At 34.6% G+C, this 21,177-nt stretch overlaps 3 protein-coding genes across 4 annotated transcripts; 1 reads left to right on the top strand and 2 right to left on the bottom strand.

Moving 5' to 3' along the window:
- Nucleotides 1-1,013: 1,013 nt before the first annotated feature.
- Nucleotides 1,014-6,741, bottom strand: LOC114177562 (protein NRT1/ PTR FAMILY 8.3-like). Of its 2 annotated transcripts, XR_003603145.1 has the most exons (7): nucleotides 6,578-6,741; nucleotides 6,254-6,359; nucleotides 5,955-6,172; nucleotides 5,135-5,691; nucleotides 2,937-2,963; nucleotides 2,543-2,822; nucleotides 1,861-2,026 (listed from the first exon to the last, which is right to left on the bottom strand). XR_003603145.1 is itself a non-coding variant. In XM_028062956.1 (5 exons), the coding sequence occupies exons 1-5, from the start codon at nucleotides 6,626-6,628 to the stop codon at nucleotides 1,204-1,206; spliced, it is 1,755 nt and encodes a 584-aa protein (XP_027918757.1). In that variant the 5' UTR covers nucleotides 6,629-6,741; the 3' UTR covers nucleotides 1,014-1,203. The 2 variants fall into 2 exon arrangements, 1 of the variants encoding a protein (XP_027918757.1); XM_028062956.1 differs by lacking the exons at nucleotides 2,543-2,822; nucleotides 2,937-2,963 and having other exon boundaries at nucleotides 1,014-2,026.
- Nucleotides 6,742-7,838: 1,097 nt separating this feature from the next.
- On the bottom strand, nucleotides 7,839-13,687 carry LOC114176463 (protein NRT1/ PTR FAMILY 8.3-like). Its single transcript, XM_028061510.1, has 5 exons — nucleotides 13,374-13,687; nucleotides 12,340-12,445; nucleotides 12,046-12,263; nucleotides 10,806-11,362; nucleotides 7,839-9,011 (listed from the first exon to the last, which is right to left on the bottom strand). The coding sequence occupies exons 1-5, from the start codon at nucleotides 13,422-13,424 to the stop codon at nucleotides 8,189-8,191; spliced, it is 1,755 nt and encodes a 584-aa protein (XP_027917311.1). The 5' UTR covers nucleotides 13,425-13,687; the 3' UTR covers nucleotides 7,839-8,188.
- A 3,297-nt stretch (nucleotides 13,688-16,984) lies between these two features.
- Nucleotides 16,985-18,418, top strand: LOC114175095 (pentatricopeptide repeat-containing protein At2g13600-like). The gene is made up of 2 exons (XM_028059854.1): nucleotides 16,985-17,064; nucleotides 17,917-18,418. The coding sequence occupies exons 1-2, from the start codon at nucleotides 16,985-16,987 to the stop codon at nucleotides 18,416-18,418; spliced, it is 582 nt and encodes a 193-aa protein (XP_027915655.1).
- Nucleotides 18,419-21,177: the final 2,759 nt, after the last annotated feature.

Raw genomic sequence — 21,177 nt, 5'->3', positions numbered from 1 at the left:
TCAACACTGATGATGGTGAAGTAGCAATCACGTGGACCATGGCATAAAAAACTCATCATCATCAGCAGGAAAAACATGTTTAGTGCACCATGCCTTTTGTTTTGTTCTATCTCTCGCTCTGTGATAATTATGCGCGTATAAAGACTAGTGACAGGGATCACATCCCACACCCCAAACAACAACACAAAATAGAAACGGATGTCCACATCCGTTGTTCAATTTTCAGAACGGGATGTCGACATCCATGGTGCAAGATAGAGGTCTCTTGTGTCGTTCTCGTCAGCATGCCTGATCATGTGTTTCTACAACTAAATCAAGGTTTCCAGATTTTGAATCGTAGATCCTAGCTATAACTGATGCAACTGGGGCAACAGAAAACACCAGAGCTCGAATTTTCTCATAAGATAAAGGGGTAACAGATTTACATTCATAGTTGTGACGACATGAAGATGTTATCATGAAGTGAGAGTCTAATGGAAAAGTGGGTAATATAATTGCATGTTTGGTTCCTAATTTGAAATCAACATCAACATATGAAACCTGGCCTCTATCAATGGCTAAAATTCGAAAGGCTCTACGGAACAGAGAAGAGAGAATGACCTAGGTCAAGTTTCATCGGGGTTGCAGGGCTGCTGAAGTATAAATAGAGAAAATTTACTGATTGACATTTACTTTTTACTGCAAGGACAAACATGGAATTAAAATGGTTTTTGGAGGTACAGGAAAAATGGTTGGAGATGCAAGGAGAAGCTCCCATGTGCCACATACGTTCGATGATTCTTTGTTTTAACTAAGTTTGGATTTTATTTTTTTGTTTACATCGTTGCAACACGTGACAACAAAATAGAAAGTTAGTTTGTTGTTTTTGAACTATTTACATTCTTTACTACTAAAAAAGTTTTTGTTTTTTTAATCTTAAGGAACTACTGATAGATTTTAACTAATGTTTATTATTGAAGGATGTTAAAGTTGTAGAAAACTTTCTACCAATTCTGATAAAAGACAGTGAAGAATACTTTGTTTGGGAAAATGTTGATTTTATTTTCAATGTTTCTATGCTAGCTTGGCTTAACAAGCTAAGATTTGCACTATGACAGAACATAAGTAAAAGAAGTAGCACATACTTCCAGAAAAATCATGACAACGACAGAAGGACACTGTACATCAGAACATGCTTCCGCCCCAATAGATGCCAGAAAAATCTTAATAACCCTTCTTCTGCTTGTACCTTTTGGCAGCAACAATGTACGCCAACAAATTTAAGAAGCTAAGTCCAGCTAAAAGCAAGAAAAAGTAATCCAGATGACCTTTGTTCAAGTTATCAGGAATCCAACCAAGATTTCCACCTTGTGTGGTAAAGTAAGTTACGGTAGTAAGAATAAAAGAGCTAAAGTAATTTCCCAATGAAAAATTCAGAAGTGGCAGTGCGGTACCCAGAGTCTTCATAGAATTTGGAGCTTGGTCATACAAGAACTCAAGCTGCCCCACAAATGTGAATACTTCAGCTGCCCCTAAGAAGAAGTTCTGAGGAATCTGCCAAAATATACTAAGGGGCACTGCAACAGGTTCATCAACCAGGTCAAACTCTCTTGCAAGGTCCAAACGCCTAATCTCCACAACAGCAGCTGATAACATGCACAACACTGAAAAGAAAAGGCCAATGCCTATTCTTTGCAACTTTGAAAACCCTCTTTCCTTGCCTGTGAACTTCCTTATGATTGGAACAATTATCTTGTCATAGAGAGGGACCCAAATAATAACACTAATGACATCAAAAGTTGAGAGGGAAGCTGGGGGTAATTTGAAGTTACCAATAAATGTATCCATCAATATTGCTTGCTCCACAAACAATGTTGACATCTGAGCATAAACAGCAGAAAAAATTATCCCAGTAGCCCATATTGGAAGCAATTGAATCAAGATTTTCAATTCTTCCACCTGTGTTACTGTGCAAAGTCTCCATTGATTAGAGTAGTCACCACTTTTTCTCTCATAGTCGGATACTATAGCTGCTCTGTCAAGACACCTTCATTAAACAGGAAAAAAAAGAAAACATAAGAATTTTAAGAAAGTCATGTGCAGTAAAGTCCTGTTTGTAGTTGTTAAACGAAGATAACTTAAACCAAACAAACATAGAACCATAACATGAAAAGAGAAACAGAACAATTATCGTATTTGTTGCTGAACCATATTGTATTTCATATTCTGAATCTTATTTAAGAGTAATTACATGAGAAATGATAATCCATCATCGTACTCATACATGGTCTCAGTAAAAGCTCATTACCCACTACATTTAGAGTACAAATCTTTCCAAAATCAGAATATATATCCATGACTGAACATTACCACTAGTGACACAAGAAAACTAATCGAAATAAGTAAACATGATTACAGTAGTAAAAAAGAAGAGTCTAACAGCCCATCAATTTAATACTCCTCCTTATAACTTTTCCTGAAGATTCTCATCTAGCTTCTTAGCTCATTAAACTTTCCACATGTAAGTGCTTTAGTTAAAATGTGAGCAATTTGATCTTCATACCTGCAAGTAGCAATTGAACATTTTCATTCTGCTCAGCTTCGCTTATAGTATGAAACTTATTTAACATTGATATGCTTTGTTCTCCCATGTTGAATTGGATTTTCAGCAAAAAGCTATGACTGAAGTTGCTACACCATAAAACAGTAGCTTTCTCCAATATATAATGATTTAAGTTTTACAAAACATTTTTGACCCATAGCTTGAATTGAAGCAGCTTCAATATATTTTGCTTCAGCTGAGGATTCCATTTTGCCTCTTAGGATTCCATGAGAACACTCCACTGCCAAGTGAAAAAACATATCCCGTTGCACTCTTTGAATCATCAATAAATCAGCCTAATCACTATCAACATAACCTTCAAGCCTTCCATACCAAATACCAAAATCAACATTACCTTTCAAATATCTCAACACTCTTTTGCCTACACCAAAGTTCGTAAAACCTGGTGAGTACATGAACATTGAAAGCAAACTAACAAAGAACATCAAATTTGGTCTAGTTGTAGTCAAGTACACAAGGAAAACAATCAAGCTTCTATATTTACATTAGCCTTTCCATCACCAATTCTTGGACAACTTTTCATTTACAAGCTGAGTTGAAATAGGATTACAATTTCCAATTTGAATTGTTTTAGCATATCATTTGTGTACTTTCTGTGAGAGAAAGATTTCATCTTACCTCAACACTTTTGGAAAGCTATTATCACATACTTTAACCGTAATAACCCCAGAATCATTAGCATCCAAAATGGTGCTGCCATTGTTTTCAAAAGAGAGTGAATATTTTTTTTCTTCAATAGCTGAGCAGTGCTAACAAATTCTTATCCAAGTTTAGAATCAACAAAACATCATGACTAAATTTAGGACCTTTGCGAGTGTGACCAAAAACAGTACCTTTGCTTTCAACTTGAACAATGTCTCCATTTCCAAGCTTAACTTTAGTTTGGACAGCCCTATCCAAAGAGGTGAAGATACTTGAATCCTCTGACATGTGGTTTGTGCAATCACTATCAACATACCATACATCCTTTGAACTTGAACTACATGCTTCAGTAGCCATAAACAAGAGATCTTCAATTTGGATACTATCAACATACCATTCATCCTCATTTAGAACCTTTTTGTCTTAAGATTGCAATTTACAACCATCTCTGAAATAGTTAATTTCTTAAGATTACATGACTCCTTAATAGCAGCAAGTTTCGCTTCAAATTTTTTGGGTAGGCTAATCAACATTTTTTCTATAAACTTGTCTTCTACAACCTCACCATATAGCCTCATTTGATTCACCACACGGGACAGCTTTGAAGTGTACTCCTTGATAGACTATTTCTCCTTCATTCTTAGTATTTCAAACTCTCTTTTAAGAGTCAAAATCTTAGTGGACCTTATCCTTTCATCACCTACACATCTTTCATTAAATTCATCCCATATTTGCTTGGCTTTTTTTAGATGCATAATGTTGGTAAACACCTCATCTGTCAAAGATGAAGGTAGACACATGAGACAACTTTCTCCTTCATAATCTCCTCATGTTGGTCGATTTTTTTATCTATCAAAGGTAATACTTGCTTATCTTGATCTGCATAATCCCATAAGCCAAAGGACTTTAAACATTGTCTAATTTGACAACCCCTATGTGATAATTTTCCCTAAAAAATTGAGAAACAGCCAAAACAACATTGCTCCCTGAAACCACTTGATCTCTCAGTAGTTTTTGAAACCCACAACCAATAAGAACACTGCTCTAGATACCACTGCTAAAAAAAGATAACTTGCACAATATAAACATAAAACAGAACCACATCATGAAAAGAAAAGACTGGTGAAGAGAAACAAAGCAATTTCCGTATTTGCTACCGAACCATATTAAGGGTAACTAAATGAGAAATGACAGTCCATCATCATAATCATACATGTTGCTAGCAAAAGATCGCTACCAACTACATTTGGAATACAAATCTGTCCAAAATCAGAGTAAATCAATATATGAACATTACCACTGACGTAAGCAAACTAACTTAAATAAGTAAACATAATTACAACAACAAAAAATAAGAATTTACAACCCATTAATTTAACAGTAGCTGACATTATGGACGGAAGCATTTTCAAGCAAGTGAGGATCCTACAAATTATTATTTGGAAGAAGAAAAAAATGTTAAGATAAAACAGCTCCAAACTTTAGCACAAGATTTCTCTACCCAACCAAGACAGGATAAAAGAAAAAAGTTTAAACGCAATCTATCCTAGAAGTCTCAAAGACCACAACAAACTTACAATTGGGGAAAGGAGAAAAGATAACAATGAATATGACATAATGGTTACAAAATAACATAAAGCAAAGTGAAGTGAAAAGCATAAAAAGGTTTTCCCTATGCAAATAGATCTAATAGCACTATAAATCAATATAAAAAAAATGAACAGACGGTTTTTGAGAAAACTCTCAATTTGGTCCGGAAAGCTATATCTATTACATCATTAATCCTTCAAAGAATATTAGAAAATCAACATGTATAACAAAGATAATCATACACCTATGTTATGATAATGAAAGAAGGTCATAATAATATATGTCAGACAGTTTAATTACCTTAGATCTTCACTATGCTCCAGTTTGTGACTCCCTCTAATTGCATATCTCTCTTCTGGTAACTCATACAGGAGATTACTGTCCCAAGGGACAACCAGATTACACTTCCAGACAGACGCATACAAAACCTGGCAAATTCTTGTAACAGGACTTCCCCTAGGTTTCTGAAACCTATAAAGACGTGTTCCCAAGAAGAAGCTTACAATAGATAATCCCATAAACAAAGCAGGGATGCCAAATCCAAGACCCCATCCTGCGTTGTCTTGAATCCAAACAATTAAGGTGCATGACAAAATGGCACCTAGATAGATAGAAAAATAATACCAATTGAAAAACGACCCCTTCTTAATTCTTTCCTCGGGATCACTATCATCAAACTGATCTGCCCCAAAAGATGGCACACATGTTTTCACACCACCAGCCCCAAGCGCTATCACGTACAGACCAAAGTAGAACACAGCATATTGTGCAGGAGTAGCTGAAGGGCATACAGAACCCAAACATTCAGCAGGCTTCAATGCTGGTAGAGATGCAGAAAGTGTCAAGCTGCACAACCCCTGCACACAGTAGTCATGCCACTATTACAGCAAGAAAAGAAAACCAAACAACAAAGCATATATGCAATTTAAGTGTTTAATTTTAGAAATCCTCTTTTAAAATAATAATTACAACAGTGAAGAAATTTATCAAGTATACTATAAAGTTGATTAAAAACAGAATCAGGGGCTCTCATGCTGTTTATCTTTCATGATTTTCATATTACTGGAAAATTCAGAGAAACATTCTAGGAAAAGAGGACTATCTGATCTTAGTTTATTACAATGAGATAAATGAAAGAGAAAACAGCAATTGTCCAGTATCGACCCCAGTAACCATCTCCCAGAACGGCTCCAATGAGAGGTGTGAGATAAGAAGTGCCTTGCCAGATACTGACGTTTCTTGCAGCAGAAACGTTTCCTTGATGCAGTTTGGTAGTGAGATAGGTAACAAGATTTGAGGAAATTCCGAAGAAAGCCAAACGTTCACAACACTCATTACCTGAGATTCATGTACATATAAAGGATATAAACAAAAAACTTAGTGTTCAATAACATAACAGAAACATAGAAGCATACCTACCTAGGATAAAAGGACAAGCCCTCCAATTGCCAGTATTCTTCTTAAGAACAGGCCTGCCTCTAAAGTCCTCTGTGCCATCTCCTGTGTACTCTTCACTCCTTTCATCCTTCACAGTTAAATAAACAAGAAAATCATATATCATAGAAAGATACCATTTTCTTGTTTCTTTAATTGGAATTCTTGGACCAAACTATGCTATGAGTATGTGCTGTGTTATGGCATGCTTGTACAGTTGTATTGTACACAAGTAATTAGCTTGACAAGAAGATAAAACATTTGAGGTAAGGGTATGTGTAGAGAAAGAAAGATGGAACGAAGGAGAACCTGAAGAAGACCATCTTCCAGAAGTGGTGCACCATCAACGGTAGAACCCATGTGTTCGGTGAGAACTCTCTCTCTCTCACATGTCTTATTCTAAACTCAGCTAGACTCAGAATATTTAGCAAGAGTAGGTGATTGAAAGGAAGACGGATCTTATCGTGATACCAACATGCATAAAATAATTTAATTAAAGTATCCAAATAATATATAGATTTTTAATTTGATTTTGATAAGGCAGATATATTTTTGTTAGTAGTTAGTTAAAAATTTACACTATTAATATAGTCTAAAAATTTTAGATTGTTTACATTATGGTTTAATTATAACTTGTTTTATATTATTTGTTTGTTTATATAATAATCATTTAAAAATCGTATTTAGGTCAGTCATTGTCAGTACCAGAAAAATATACCATTGAAGAAATAATAGTGTTAGAATATACAATGATTTCCACATTTTTGTTGTCCATTACTATAGTAGCATTTTCTAATGCCTGGACTTAAAGTATGCAATGAACTCAATCCAAAAACTATGAAGAATATACCGCAATGAGATTCTGCATCGTTTGCAGTTCGATCTGGATGAATGAGAATTCAGAGAATGAGGTCACATTTCATTATGCAATTTTTTTTTTTGTTTTGCTTTTGTTTATTATGGAAACGGAAAAGTCTGGCACGTGTGTGGCCCCAGTCTCGGACTCGGTCCTCCATTTATCATTAGCTAATAGCTATCTTCTGTGGTATCCGACACTTTAAAATGCTGCCCAATTATGTGGACAGAGACAAAAAACACTAATGTTATAATTCCAAAAAGCACTCATGGGTTTTCTTTCATTTGATTGTAATTTCTTACTTTTATTATTTTATTTAGGGAACTCGACCTAAATTAATTCAAATGAAATCGAGAAGTTCACTTCAAGTATTATTTCTAAAAGTTTGTCTGACACAAATTAATTATCACTAATCAGTCACTAAAAGTCTCTCCTAAACCCACTAAAAGTCAGAAAACTTATATGTAGTAATTTAAAATTAAATAAAACTATAAAACGTTTTGTGTTATCTGTGCACAGACTAGCTTATCTAATTAAATTCTCTTAAACAAAATGCTCTCGACTCAGTCATTAGTTAAACTGTAAAACAGTGTGAATCTATTGACACAATTATTCCAGTCTAGCAAATGTAGTCAGAGAAAAAAGTATGAATTGTGAGAGGGAATTGGATTCTAAATATATGGTAGGGTTTTAAGATAACTAATTGCACGCAACTCAAACGACAAACAATCCTTGTTGGAATTATGAAACGAGGAGCACATAAAAGTAGCATCAACCTTTTGTACATCAATAATTACAAGTGTGAATGTTGCAATGTAGATAAGTTGAACATTAACTTCCAATAATAAGCTTACAAGAGTATCATGTAATCTCATAACTTCCAGGCTTCATGAGAGTGCAGAGAGCAGACTGTTTTGAAGTGGGCATGACAGAGATTTTCCTTTTTAAGTGAAAGAAACGTACATAATTGCAGAACATCATTATTCCACATACAGAACAATCACGACATTGACATTCGGAAATAGCAGAACGTCCTTCCAGTTCAAATAAATGTTTGAAAAATCTTAAGCAGACCTCTTTTGCTTGTACCTTTTGGCAGCAACAACGTACACCAACATATTTAACAAGCTAAGTGCAGCTAAAAGCCAGAAAAAGTAATCGAGATGACCTTTGTTCAAGTTATCTGGAATCCATCCAGGATTTGCACCTCGTGTGGTGAAGTAAGTGACTACTGTAAGAATAAATGAGCTCAAGTAATTCCCCAGAGAAGTAGTCAGAAGAGACAAGGCACTGCATAAACTCCTCATGGCATCTGGGGATTGGTCATAGAAAAACTCAAGCTGCCCCACAAATGTGAATACTTCTGCTGCCCCCAATAAGAAATACTGAGGGACTTGCCAAAATATATTAAGGGGTACAGCAACAGGTTCATCAACAAGATCAAGCTCTTGTGCAAGCTGCAGACGTACAATCTCCACTATAGCAGCTGCTGACATGCACAGGACTGAAACAAAAAGGCCAATTCCCATTCTTTGCAACTCTGAAAAGCCCCTCTCTTTGCCGGTAAATTTCCTTGCAATGGGAACAATAACCCTGTCGTAGACGGGGACCCAGAAAATAACACTTATCACATCAAAACTTGAGAGGGAAGCAGGAGGAATCCTGAAGGAACCAATATTTGTTTTCATCATCGTCCCTTGTTCCACAAACAATGTTGACATCTGGGCATAAACAGCAGCAAAAACAATCCCAGTAGCCCAAATTGGAAACATGCGAATCAAGATTTTCAATTCCTCCACCTGTGTAACGGTGCAAATTCTCCATTTGTTAGAATAGTCACCAGTTTTGCCCTCAGCATCAGACACTATAGCCGCCCTATCAAGACACCTTCAATGAAATAAAAGAAATAGGGTTTTAGACAATAGAGGACAACATTGAGTGTAAAATCTTCTGAAGAGGATAAGGCTACTTCAACTATTATCGATAGTAGAATAGAAAAACATTATTAGGACAATAGATAAAAAATTTAAATTTTAGTTGAGGACCTCTCAATTTAATAATAATTTTCTAAAAGAAAATTGATTAGAACTTATAGGAAATCTATCCAACACCATAATATTCTTAGGGAAAAGAAAACCAAAACAACAATAAATCTGCCAGTATCCTTCTCAGAAGAGTAGCAACAGTCTGATGTATTTTTTATCCCTCTTGAATAAACAAATTCTTAAACATAGCAAGCTCATTCTTTGATAACATCCAAATTAGACAAGCAAATAAACTTTGTATAGTCACTTCTCAGAATTCAGAATAGGAGACAATTATGTGCAATGTTGAGCCATGAAGGAAAAATTTAATCATGAATAAGAAGGCAACAAAATGAGGAAATAATAATCAGATAAGCATACGTTGATTATTTTTCTCAAAAATATTTGCTTCCATAAGTTCCATATCAAATACACACTGCAATACAAACTTACGGGCAAAGAGAAATAGAAAGAAAACGTGTTACCTATATTCCTAGATATCAAAACGACAGCAATAATATATACCAGTACATTTAATCAGCATTAATAAAATTTATGTATACCGGGCGTTTTTGTACTCCCTTACGTTTAAGACCTTATTTAGCACACTGGAAAGGATAAGATTCACTGGATAAAGAAGGGGTAGGATAAAAACTATTCACCAAATAAGTATTTAAAACTATCATGTTTTGTCGAATGCTAACTAAGACATTCAATTTTTCACTAAATTTTCCATACCAAGACGCTACCAAAATTTTAATGCAACTGTTTTCTTTTCTGTTGTAACTCGAAAAAATTTCACAGACATGGGGAAACACACCTGACAATAAACTTCAACCATAGAACCAGAGAGATGTGAGGAAAGGAATTTGAGATAGGAAAAAAAAATCAGAAAAAAATAAAGGAAAAGAATAATATTTTTCTATTGGGAACAAAAGAAATCTCCATTATGAGACAGTTAGTGACAGTCTCAAACATCTTTGTGTCTTTCTGGCATTTGATACATATTTAAAGATGATGGTTTTAGTTAGTCACAAACCTGCACCTAAAAGATTTGGAAATGTGCACATCCTTTGAAATTTGGATGAGATTATGAATTAATCCATTAGAAGCACAAAGGTGTTACAGAAGTTAGAAATTGTCTGTACTCACCACAAAGTATTCCAACTTCGATGATTGTGACAACTATGGCGTCTAATGAGGGGATGTCAGCTTATGGGTAACAATATATGGCAACAGTCTAGAGTAGAAAAAGAGGTGTAACAAAGGTTACAGTGGGGTGTCACAATAAATTGTCTCACGAGAGTAAAAAACCAGATAGTGTTGTGCTCTCTACTATGCACTCCAAACACCTAATATTGGTTATCCTATTCCCATCTCATCGGGCCTTATCTTGTGTGATAAGGCCTAAGCACTAAAGGTCTAGCTAACTGTAATTGCTTTGTCAGAGCCTAACATGAACAGTCTCTATTTAGCAATCAGCAGTAGCCTTAAACAATCAAGTTTGAATTTGGTTGGAAGACAAATTGCACTTTAAATAGAATATCAGGAATAAGTTAACATGCATAATAAGACACTCCTTTTCCTGTATTGTGAGTTTGTGACCATGTTAGTTAATGGTACTTCAACAGTAAATGTAAAAGTGAAATAAAATTACTTTAGTTCATCACTATGCTCCAGTTTTCGACTTCCTTCAATAGCAGAGCTATTATCTGGTGTCTCATATAGGACACTACTATCCTCAGGGAGAACCAGATTTCGCTTCCGGACAGATGCTACCACAACCTGGCACATTCTTGTAATAGGGCTCCCACCTGGTTTTTGAAACCTGTAAAGGGGCGTTCCTAAAAAGAAACTCCCAATGGCTAACGCCATAAACAAAGCAGGAATGCCAAATCCAAGACCCCACCCAGCATTTTCTTGAATCCAAACAATAAAAGTGCTGGATACAAAGGCACCTATGTTGATAGAAAAGTAAAACCAGTTGAAAAAGGATCCCTTCTTAATCCTTTCATTGGCATCAGTATCATCAAACTGATCTGCCCCAAAAGATGACACACATGGTTTTATACCACCAGTCCCAAGTGCAATCAGGTAGAGACCAAAGAAGAACACAGCATATTGTGCAGGAGTAGCTGGAGGGCAAGATGTACCCAGACACTCTGCAGGCTTGAGTGCAGGAACTGATGCAGAAAGAGTCAATGTACCCATTCCCTGGATGAAACGACCATGTTACATATTAAAATATGTATAGACCACTAAACAACAAAGCATATAGAAGCAATATGCACATAAACAAAATGATGACAAAGAATACCAATATGCTAATATAGAAATCCAAAGTGTTCCAGATTTTAACCCTATAACTTCTCAAATGTGATGATGCATTTGAAAATTATATTCAGTGCTCGAGAAATCTGTAAAAGTTCCTTATTTCATGGTAAGAAACTTGCATATTAAGTAGAGCAGTGCAATGGAAGAAAGAAGTTTGAATCAAAGTACACTCAAAACTGGTCTTCTAATTCTCCTTTTTCCATTTTTTTTCTGACAGCAAAATATTTGCCATTCTTCCACACCCTTCACTATTGTTTTTTTTTTTTGTATTATGTCGTGACAAGCAATGTAAGAGAATTCATATTCTGCACATAAGCAATGCCTAGAAAATGATCCAATAACAGCCTATCAGCACTAAAAATTACAAAGTAAAACAGTACAAAAATATTCCTTGACTGCGTCCACAAATTCTATTCATAGATAAATCCTCAGTGCATGGCAGGCATGTACTTTGCTTTATCTCAATGAAATTGAGTAGGACATTTCCAGCAGTATATCAAGAGAGGGATGTGTGTAGAAATTTATTAGATAAGAAAAATTAAGTTTGCTTTGTTAGTAATTACTAGGACATAAATCATGGAGAAAACAGCAATTGTCCAGTATCGTCCCCAGTATGCATCTGCCAAAACGGCTCCAATGAGAGGTGTAAGATAGCAAGTGCCTTGCCAAGTGGTGACATTTCGTGCAGCAGAGACATTTCCTTGATGCAGCTTCTGCGTAAGATAGGTAACAAGATTTGTTGCAATGCCATAGTATGCCAAACGTTCACAGCACTCGTTGCCTGCAATTCACATTACATAAAAATGCAATCAACAAAAAGAATAATCTCTTAAGCCTAAGGCAATGACAAAACTTACCTAAGATAAATGGGCAAGCTTTCCAATTGCCAGTGTTCTGCTTAAGAACACGCCTCCCTTTAAAGTCGACTGATCCATCTCCTGTGTATTGTTTTCTCTCTTCGTCCTTCAGTATAAAACAACCAACTGTTCATCATGGTGAAAAATACCACGTTCTGGCAAAGATTCAAACAAGGAAGAGACAAGAAAGACACTGGCTATATAAAATATTCCGTTGCCCCACAACTTTATGTTTGACCAGCAAGAGTATAGGAAACCAGGACAGCAAAAAAATGGAAAATTAACTAAATAGTAGATTTGAATATAAAAATAAGGCGCATGACATTGGCACACTATTGAAACATTTGGTTGTGACTGATATTTTATTTTACCAAATCAAGTAACATAATTTTAGACAAGAAACTCATGTTTTACTTACAACTACAAAATATCAAAGTGCAAACAAATTACTGACGACCAATACGAAAAGGGAACAGCAGACAAACCGATGAAATTGTCAGTGCACTTCATATGTTTGAGTTTGAGTTACAACTATATCCAAAAAAAAAAACACACACACACACATGAAAATCAAAAGGATAGGGAAAAATGGAGAGGTGCAGCAATTATTTACCCTACCAAATCACTGAAAAATCCTTTCATCCCATTATTCCTGAATGTAATGAATATAATTTTCTTTGCATATGACAGCCAAAAATCCTTCCATATGACAGCCAAAGATATCTCTTTAACCGATTAAACCTTGCACCAATTTTCATTCCACATTTCCAAGCACTTATAACATGAAGAGATAAACGATTCATCACATCCAAATTTCGCTAATAAGCGACATCCACAAAACAAACACAAAACACAAGTAATTTTGAATTAAACTCCTCGTATGAACCATAAATTACAAAATTATAGAACCTAGACCAAGTCAAAACGCTCTTACGAGGACGTTGATTGAATACAGAAATAAAAAAATAAAAAAAATCAAATTAACAACAACAATTGAACATGGCTACTGAAAAAAGGTAGGGGAAGAAGATGACCTGAAGAAGAGCCTCTTCAGCGAGCGATAGATCATTCTCCGTGGAACCCATAACTCGTTCCTATCGCGAGTATGGAATGTTGAATTTAATGGAAATTAAAAAAAGATTTTTCCTCGGAATGCGTAAGAAACGCCGCAATTGTTTTCAGATAGTACTTGCAAGTTGCAAGCAAAACAATGGAGTTTGTTTCAGAGAGAGACGCAAAGTTATGAGATTAGAGAGAGAGAGTGAAAGGTGTCGTCTTCCTCAATCGAACCCACACCACCGTGAGAAATCCGAGAGAGGAAGCAACCCAGATAAATTAAATAACGAATAAACAAATAAATAAAAAATAAATATCTGAGCTCTATCTATTTTCCCATAAGATGGCGTCACTCACAACAAACAACAAACTCTTGTGACAACTTGTCGTCTAATGTAATTAAACACCTTTGTCATCCTTTTTTTAGCACTTCAAATTACTTTATTTATAAACTCCCTTTGATGTGGTTAATTGGTTAGGAGTTGTTTTTCAAAAAAAAGATGTCATCAATATATTTTATTAAAAGTTTATCAAGATCCTTAGAGTGAAGACAAATTTAAACTTCATGCAAAAACAATTACATTTTATTAATAGTATTTTTAATGTCTTCTAATGATTTACATGTTTATATACATACATATATATATTTATATATATATATATATATATATATATATATATATAAAGTATGTGTGCGTTGAAAAACACTTAAAAGTAATTATTTTTTCTGTTGATTATATTATTTATTTTATTTAATCTTACTTTTAATAAAAAGGTTTAATTAAGTTTTTCGATTTACAAAAAGTCGTAATGTAATTTTTTAATGTTCAGTAAAGTCTAATAATATTACTCTTTTATTTGTTAAAGCAATGTCAGTGTCATCTGTTCATCTGTTATTTGCTAACCATAACCATTTTATTAATAGTAGATTGAATTGAATAAAATAAATAACAATAATAATTATACATGATTAATTAATAAAATAGATATTTTTTTGAGGCAGTTTAGATATTATTTTGTGGTATTTATTTCTTTTTTAATATTTATCTTGGTCGTTGATAGATTAGGTAAGCAAATAATTTGTTGAACAATGAATGAAACATGTGGTCAAACCATTTTTAATCTGAAATATCTCAACTACAGAAGATCGTTATCCATTATCTGTCTATTATTTGTTCAAAATGAATGCACATGCCTTCAATATCGACCATGTTCAGATTTGCCGATAACAAGTAAACAAATATATGTAATTTTTGTACCAATTATTTTTCCTTTATTTTCCCTAAAATAAAAGTAGAGTTGAGTATTTTTGTTTTTTACCTTTATACAATTTCTTCTAAAATAAACAGCTTAATGTGACTTTTTTTTTCTCATATATTTTTTTTCTATTTTTTACAAATCTTTCGGATCTAATTACTAATCTTGTGTTTGGACGATAAATTTCAATAATTTCAAAAAAAATTAAAATACTTAGTAATTGAATGATGTAATTGAAATATTTTAAATTTTAATTTTTTTATTTGGATAAAGTAATTTAATTTCTAATTTACAACGAACTTAACTCTATTTTTGAATCTAACTTAACTTAGTTTGACCATAAATTCAATATAACTCTTCTTGACTTCTGGTTCAAGTTGACCTTCCTTTTCACTTATATTGTTACTCTCCATAAACGTTACTACATAATTTTTGTTACAAGAGACCCTAATAACCAGATCTTTTCCAAATATTTATTGTATTTAATGAAAATAATTTTTAAATTTAATTAAAATTACAAAAAAATTACAAAAATATAAAACATCTACATTTAAAATTATGAAAACAAAAGTATAAAATTTAAAGTTATAAAATATAGAATTACAACAATTAACAAATTATTAAATTATAAAAACATATAATTTTATAATTACAAAATTATAAAATATACAAATATAATTTTTCATTTTTTTGTAATTTTAAAGTTTTATGATTATAAATTATAAAACTATAAAATTCTAAAACTAAAACTATAAAATTATGAAATAAAAATTATATTTGGTTATTTTATAATTTTGTAATTATAAAATTCTGTATTTTTATAATTTTGTAATTTGTTGATTTTTCTAATTTTATATTTTTTAATTTTTGTTTTTATAATTTTTCAGTTACATATTTCATACTTTTGTAATTATTTATATATTTATTTGTTTTTAATTTTATAATTTTAATTAAATTTAAAAACTATTTTTGTTAAATACAGTAAATATTTGAAAAAGATCTTGTTATCACCGTCTTTTGTAACAAATATTATGTGGCACTATTTATGAAGGTGACAATGTATTACATAGTTAAGCATCACACTTAAGTGTAAAGACTCAATTGAAACGTTTGAAGATTTTAAAGACAGACCATAAAAACTTATCAAAAAAAAATCAAAAAAATTTCAAAAAAAATTTCAAAAAATCCAGGAACTAACACGTGGCACCCCATTTAATGTCGTTAGTACACCACTAACGGAAATGACTTGATTGCATCAAATTTCCCAAAATAGGGACCATAAAAAAATTTGAGGGACCAAATTGATATTTTGCTACGAAAATGGGAACCAAAGGTATAATTTAACCTTATGTTTATTATTTGTTCTTTGTGTCATTTTGATCGAGTCATGTATTATAACTTTTATTAATGTATAAAAAATATATTCATTATAATTTTAAAAATTGAAGTAAACAAACATTTAATATATTTTAGTTTGAATATTTTTTTTCCTTTTATATTTTTCTTAAAAATATTTTTAAATTTGATCAACTAGGTTTCATTAATGTTTGCAAATTTAATAAGCATCTTCCTAATATTGAATATTTGATAATATTATGTTTCCTTTATCGTAATTTTTATTATTTTATAAAAATTAATTAAAATTGATATTAAAGTAGTAAGAAAATAGGTACGGGTATGGGTACAAGATTATACCCAATACCCGATGGGGATGGGGATGAGACAAAAGTTTGATACCCGTTAGATTTGGGTATGGGATGGGGATGAATTGTTTTTACGGGGATGGGTATGGGATAGCGAAACCCGTCCCCGCCCTGCCCCGTTGCCATCCCTACGCCCTCATGTGCTTCTCTTATGAGTGATGCTCTTAGAGAACCTTAGGGAATGCAAAGCCTTTTACCTATAAAAAGATATTGATTCAAGAGGTAAAAGTCTTTGCTTTCCCCTTGGTGGAATTCACTATAGATAGGTGCGAAATCATCATCCTTTTCTTACAATTCATTAATATGATCAAAGTTAAGAAACTTGGCTTCAAGCATGGAAATGAGAGTGTGCCTTCTTGATAGCGCATCCGCCATAATGTTGGTCTTTCCTTGTTTATGTTTGATCACATAGGGGAATTGCTCTAGAAATTCTACCCACCTTGCATGTCTTTTGTTAAGTTTGCCTTGGCTCTTCAAAAACTTAAGAGATTCATGATCACTATGGACCACAAATTCTTTAGATAGAAGATAGTGTTGCCAAGTTTGCAAAGTCCTCACAAGAGCACAAAGCTCTTTATCATGTAATTGAGTAGACTTCCCTTGAGCTTTTCACTAAAGTAGGCTATGGGATGACCCTCTTGGAGGAGCACATCCCCAATGCCCACATTGGAGGCATCACACTCTATTTCAAAGGTTTTGGAAAAATTGGGTAGGACTAGGAGTGGTGCTTTGATCAATTTTTCTTTTAAAGTTTCAAAGGCCTTTGTTTGATCAAAACCTCACTTGAAGTCAACACCCTTCTTAACCAACTCATTCAAGGGCGCAACTATGGTGCTAAAATTAGTTACAAATCTCCTATAAAAGCTAGCCAACCCATGAAAAGACCTTAACTCACTCATATTCCTAGGTGTGAGCCAATCTTTGATGGCCCTAACTTTCTTTTGATCCACATGGACTCCATGTTTGCTAATCTTGAACCCAAGGAAAATCACATGATCCATGCCAAAGACGCATTTCTTCATGTTAGCATATAAAGATTGCTTCCTTAGGGTCTCTAACACACTCCTTAAGTGTTGTAAATGGTCCTTTCTAGACACAATATAGACGAGTATGTCATCAAAATAGATCACAACAAATTTACCCAAGTAAGGTCACCACGCGACCATCGTTGCACCACCGTGCGACCACCGCGAGCTTAAATCGCGAAGGCATATAACAGGTGCATAGAGCATGCACGAACGAGAGAAAAGCAAAAATTAATGGGCAGTTGTATCGTGAATCATACGATAGTTACTACCATGCTTCATAGTACTCTTCAATGTCTCTACATGCCTTTCAAACCCCCCATTGTGTAAACCGCGTCTCCTGTAGCCATATAAAGATTCACAAAGCCTCCCAAAGCTCTCAGTATCCTATTCAAACCTCTTATCACAATTTGTTGCTGCAAAGTCGCTAACTTCAGGTATGGAACTCCATGCCACTTGATTAAGTTTGGATTTTCCCGCCATCCAAGTCTCAAAAACTACCTGGTAACTCTCTATTCCAAGTGTTGTCGTTTTAGGTATGCCCGCAAGCTGGTTGATGAAAGTTCTGAGCCAGATGTGGTTTCTTGGTCTTCATTGTTATCTGGGTATGCGCAAAATGGATTTGTGGAGGAGGCACTGTTGGTGTTTAATGAGATGTTCTTGTTGGGTGTTAAGTGCAATGAGTATACTTTCCCAAGTGTGCTTAAGGCATGCTCGATGAAGAGAGATTTGAACACGAGGAGGAAGGTTCATAGGATGGTTATGGTCAAAGGGTTCGGGTCTGATGGTTTTGTTGGTAACACTTTGGTTGTTATGTATGCCAAGTGTGGGTTGCTAGATGATTCTAAGAGGTTATTTGGTGGAATTGTGGAACAAAATGTTGTTTCATGGAATGCCTTGTTCTCTTGTTATGTGCAAAGTGAGCTGAGAGGTGAGGTTGTAGATTTATTTAAGGAAATGATGAGGAGTAGAATAAGGCCTAATGAGTTCAGCATTTCCATCATATTGAATGGACTCCTTAGGATGGGTCCTATATGATGGTCTATTAGGCAAAGATGATCCTTGGACTAAGTCAATTTGATGTTCTATGCCTCTTAGAGGTGAAAGCCCTTTTGGGGGATCTAGAAAAACATCCTTGAATTCATTTAAGATTATAGACAAGTCTTGAGGACACTTAGGAGGAGGATCCTGAAAGGATGGAGAATACTCACTTGGATAAGCAAGAAAAACTTATTTTTGAGAAAGCGTTACCTTTTTAACTCCTTTGAAAGAGATCAAGCTCTTCTTAACATCCTTGGCGTGCGCCTTTAGTTGTGTATTCTCTTCCTTTCTTTTCTCAAACATTTGTTTTTTGTCATAACTCACTTCCTTAGAAGATAGAGATAATAATGTAATCTTCTTGCCTTGGAAGTTAAAAGAGAATTATTGGTATGGCCATAATGAAAAGCTTTTTTGTCAAATATCCATAGCATTCCAAGAAGTATATGAGTTGCTTCCATGAGCACTAAGTCACATAAGACCTAATCCTTGTAATTTCCAATGGAAAAGGTGATGAGAACTTGTTTATCAACACTTATCTCACCATTCTCATTAAGCCAAGATAACTTATAGGGTTTGGCATAAGGGATGGTTTCCAAGCCAAGTTTGTCCACTACCCTTGTACTAACCACATTCACACAACTTCCTCCATCAATAATGAGGGAGCAAGTCTTTTTGTTGATGAGGCACCTTGTATGAAAAATATTTTCCCTTTGAGATTCAAATTCTTTTGGAACTTGGCCCAACATACACCTCACAACTAAAAGACCTCCTTCATTGGGTTTGATTTCATCTTCACTTGAAGTGGAAGAAGTGTGTGAAGAACTACTTTTAGGGGAAGAAGTGGGAGAAGGTTCACTTTCAACTTCTCCTTTAGATTTCAATATCATGTTCCTTCTAGTAAGACAATTTTAGGCTTTGTGTCCAAAGCCTAAACATTTGAAACATTTGATAGAAGTAGCTCTTGTATCTTGTGGAGAATTTGGTTTATCATGCATGGTCCTAGTTGAATTTGTTTCAGGTGTGGGATCTTGGGAGGATTTGGAAGGTGCTTTGAATTCCTTTTTCTCTTTACCCTTCTACGGCTTAGAGTAGTAGTCATTGTAAGAAGTACTCTTCTTAGCCTTTTGTTTTCTTTTCAATTGGTTTTCAACTTTCAAGGTCAAGTGCAAAACTTTGCTAAGAGTGGAGTACTCATACAAGTCAACTACATCTTGGATTTCCCTTCTTAGACTACTCACAAACCTAGTCACTTTCTCTTCTTCATGCTCATCTTGGAGTCCTACCTTTAAGAGCATGGACTCCATCAACTTAAAATATTCTTTAACACAAATAGACCATTGTTGAAGCCTTTGGAGCTTCAAAAGAGTCTCTCTCCTATGATTGAAGGAATAAATCGTTCGTACATTTTAACTTTAATGTCCATCCAAGAAGCCGCGCGTGGCTCTTGGTTATAAATGTCCATATAAACTTGATGCCACCAAGTCATGTCATACTCTTCAAATTCTAAAACTACTAAGTCAACTTGCTTTTGCTCACTAACTCTATGAATGTTAAAAATTTGATCCACTTTTTGCTCCCACTCCATGTAAGCATTTGGACCATGTTCTCCCTTAAATTTTGAAATTTTGATGGAAGGAGGTTGTCTTGGGGGCTGCATTTGGCGTCTCATATCACCACCATCATTGGGTCTTCTTGTCCTTCCTTAATTATCATGGGACTCCTCGGATGGGGATCTTCTTCGTCCTCTTCCCACTTCAATTCTTTGGAGTTGTTGTTGCAATTGTTGTTGTATGTTGATTTGTTGTTGCTGCACTTGTTGCATGTTGATTTGTTGTTGTTCCATGTATTGCATGTGAGCTTGAAGAGCCCTCTCACTATTGATACTATCTTCTCTACGGTTGATTTCCATTTATTGCAAAAATGAACCAAGATCTCCTATAGTAGTTTGAGTAGCCACAAGTGTGACAATAGGAGGGTAGTATGGAGACTCTAACTCCTCTTCTTCTTCGCAGACATCTTCCAAAACTTGACTTAGATCCATTGACCTATAAAACAAACCAAAAACAACACAAAAATTGAAAGTTAGATGCGTGTGGGGAGGCTAAACCCGAGAGCAACCACATTCCAATGGTGCAGGGTTGCCTAACCCAAGATCAAAGCAAGAGCGAAATTAAATGGGATGTGAATTCCAGTAACACCCGAGACCAAGGCTGGTCACACAAACACTTTCCTAAGTGTTTAAAGGTCACTCTCCCACCCCAAAGCAAGGCCACACTCATGCATTTCCCAAGGATAGTGAAATATCTTTCAATCAAAGAGAAACCTTATCAAGCACCTTTCAAGAGATCCAGACAACACCCCAAACGAAAACAAGGAAGGATACAACTAAGACAAAACTTAAGAACCTAGGGACAATCAATTAAAGCACTAAAAAAATAAGAAAGTTAAACTCTAATGGAAGGAGATGATTGAGATAAAAACTTTGAGCAAGACAAATAAGAAAAGCACAAAGTTCATGGTGGTGCCTCATGTAATGGACGTCATTCCATGACCCTTTTGGTAAAATTCATGGTGGTGCCTTGTGTAATGGACGTAATTCCATGATCCTCTTGGTGAGAGCTCATGGTGGTGCCTCATGTAATGGATGTAATTCCATGACCCTTTTGGTGAGAGCTCATGGTGATGCCTCATGTAATGGACATAATTTCATGACCCTCTTGGTGAGAGCTCATGGTGGTGCCTCAAGTAATGGACGT

The sequence above is a fragment of the Vigna unguiculata genome, chromosome 3, assembly GCF_004118075.2.
Source record: "Vigna unguiculata cultivar IT97K-499-35 chromosome 3, ASM411807v1, whole genome shotgun sequence".
Lineage (NCBI taxonomy): Eukaryota > Viridiplantae > Streptophyta > Magnoliopsida > Fabales > Fabaceae > Vigna > Vigna unguiculata.
This window is presented reverse-complemented; position numbering and strand designations above follow the sequence as displayed.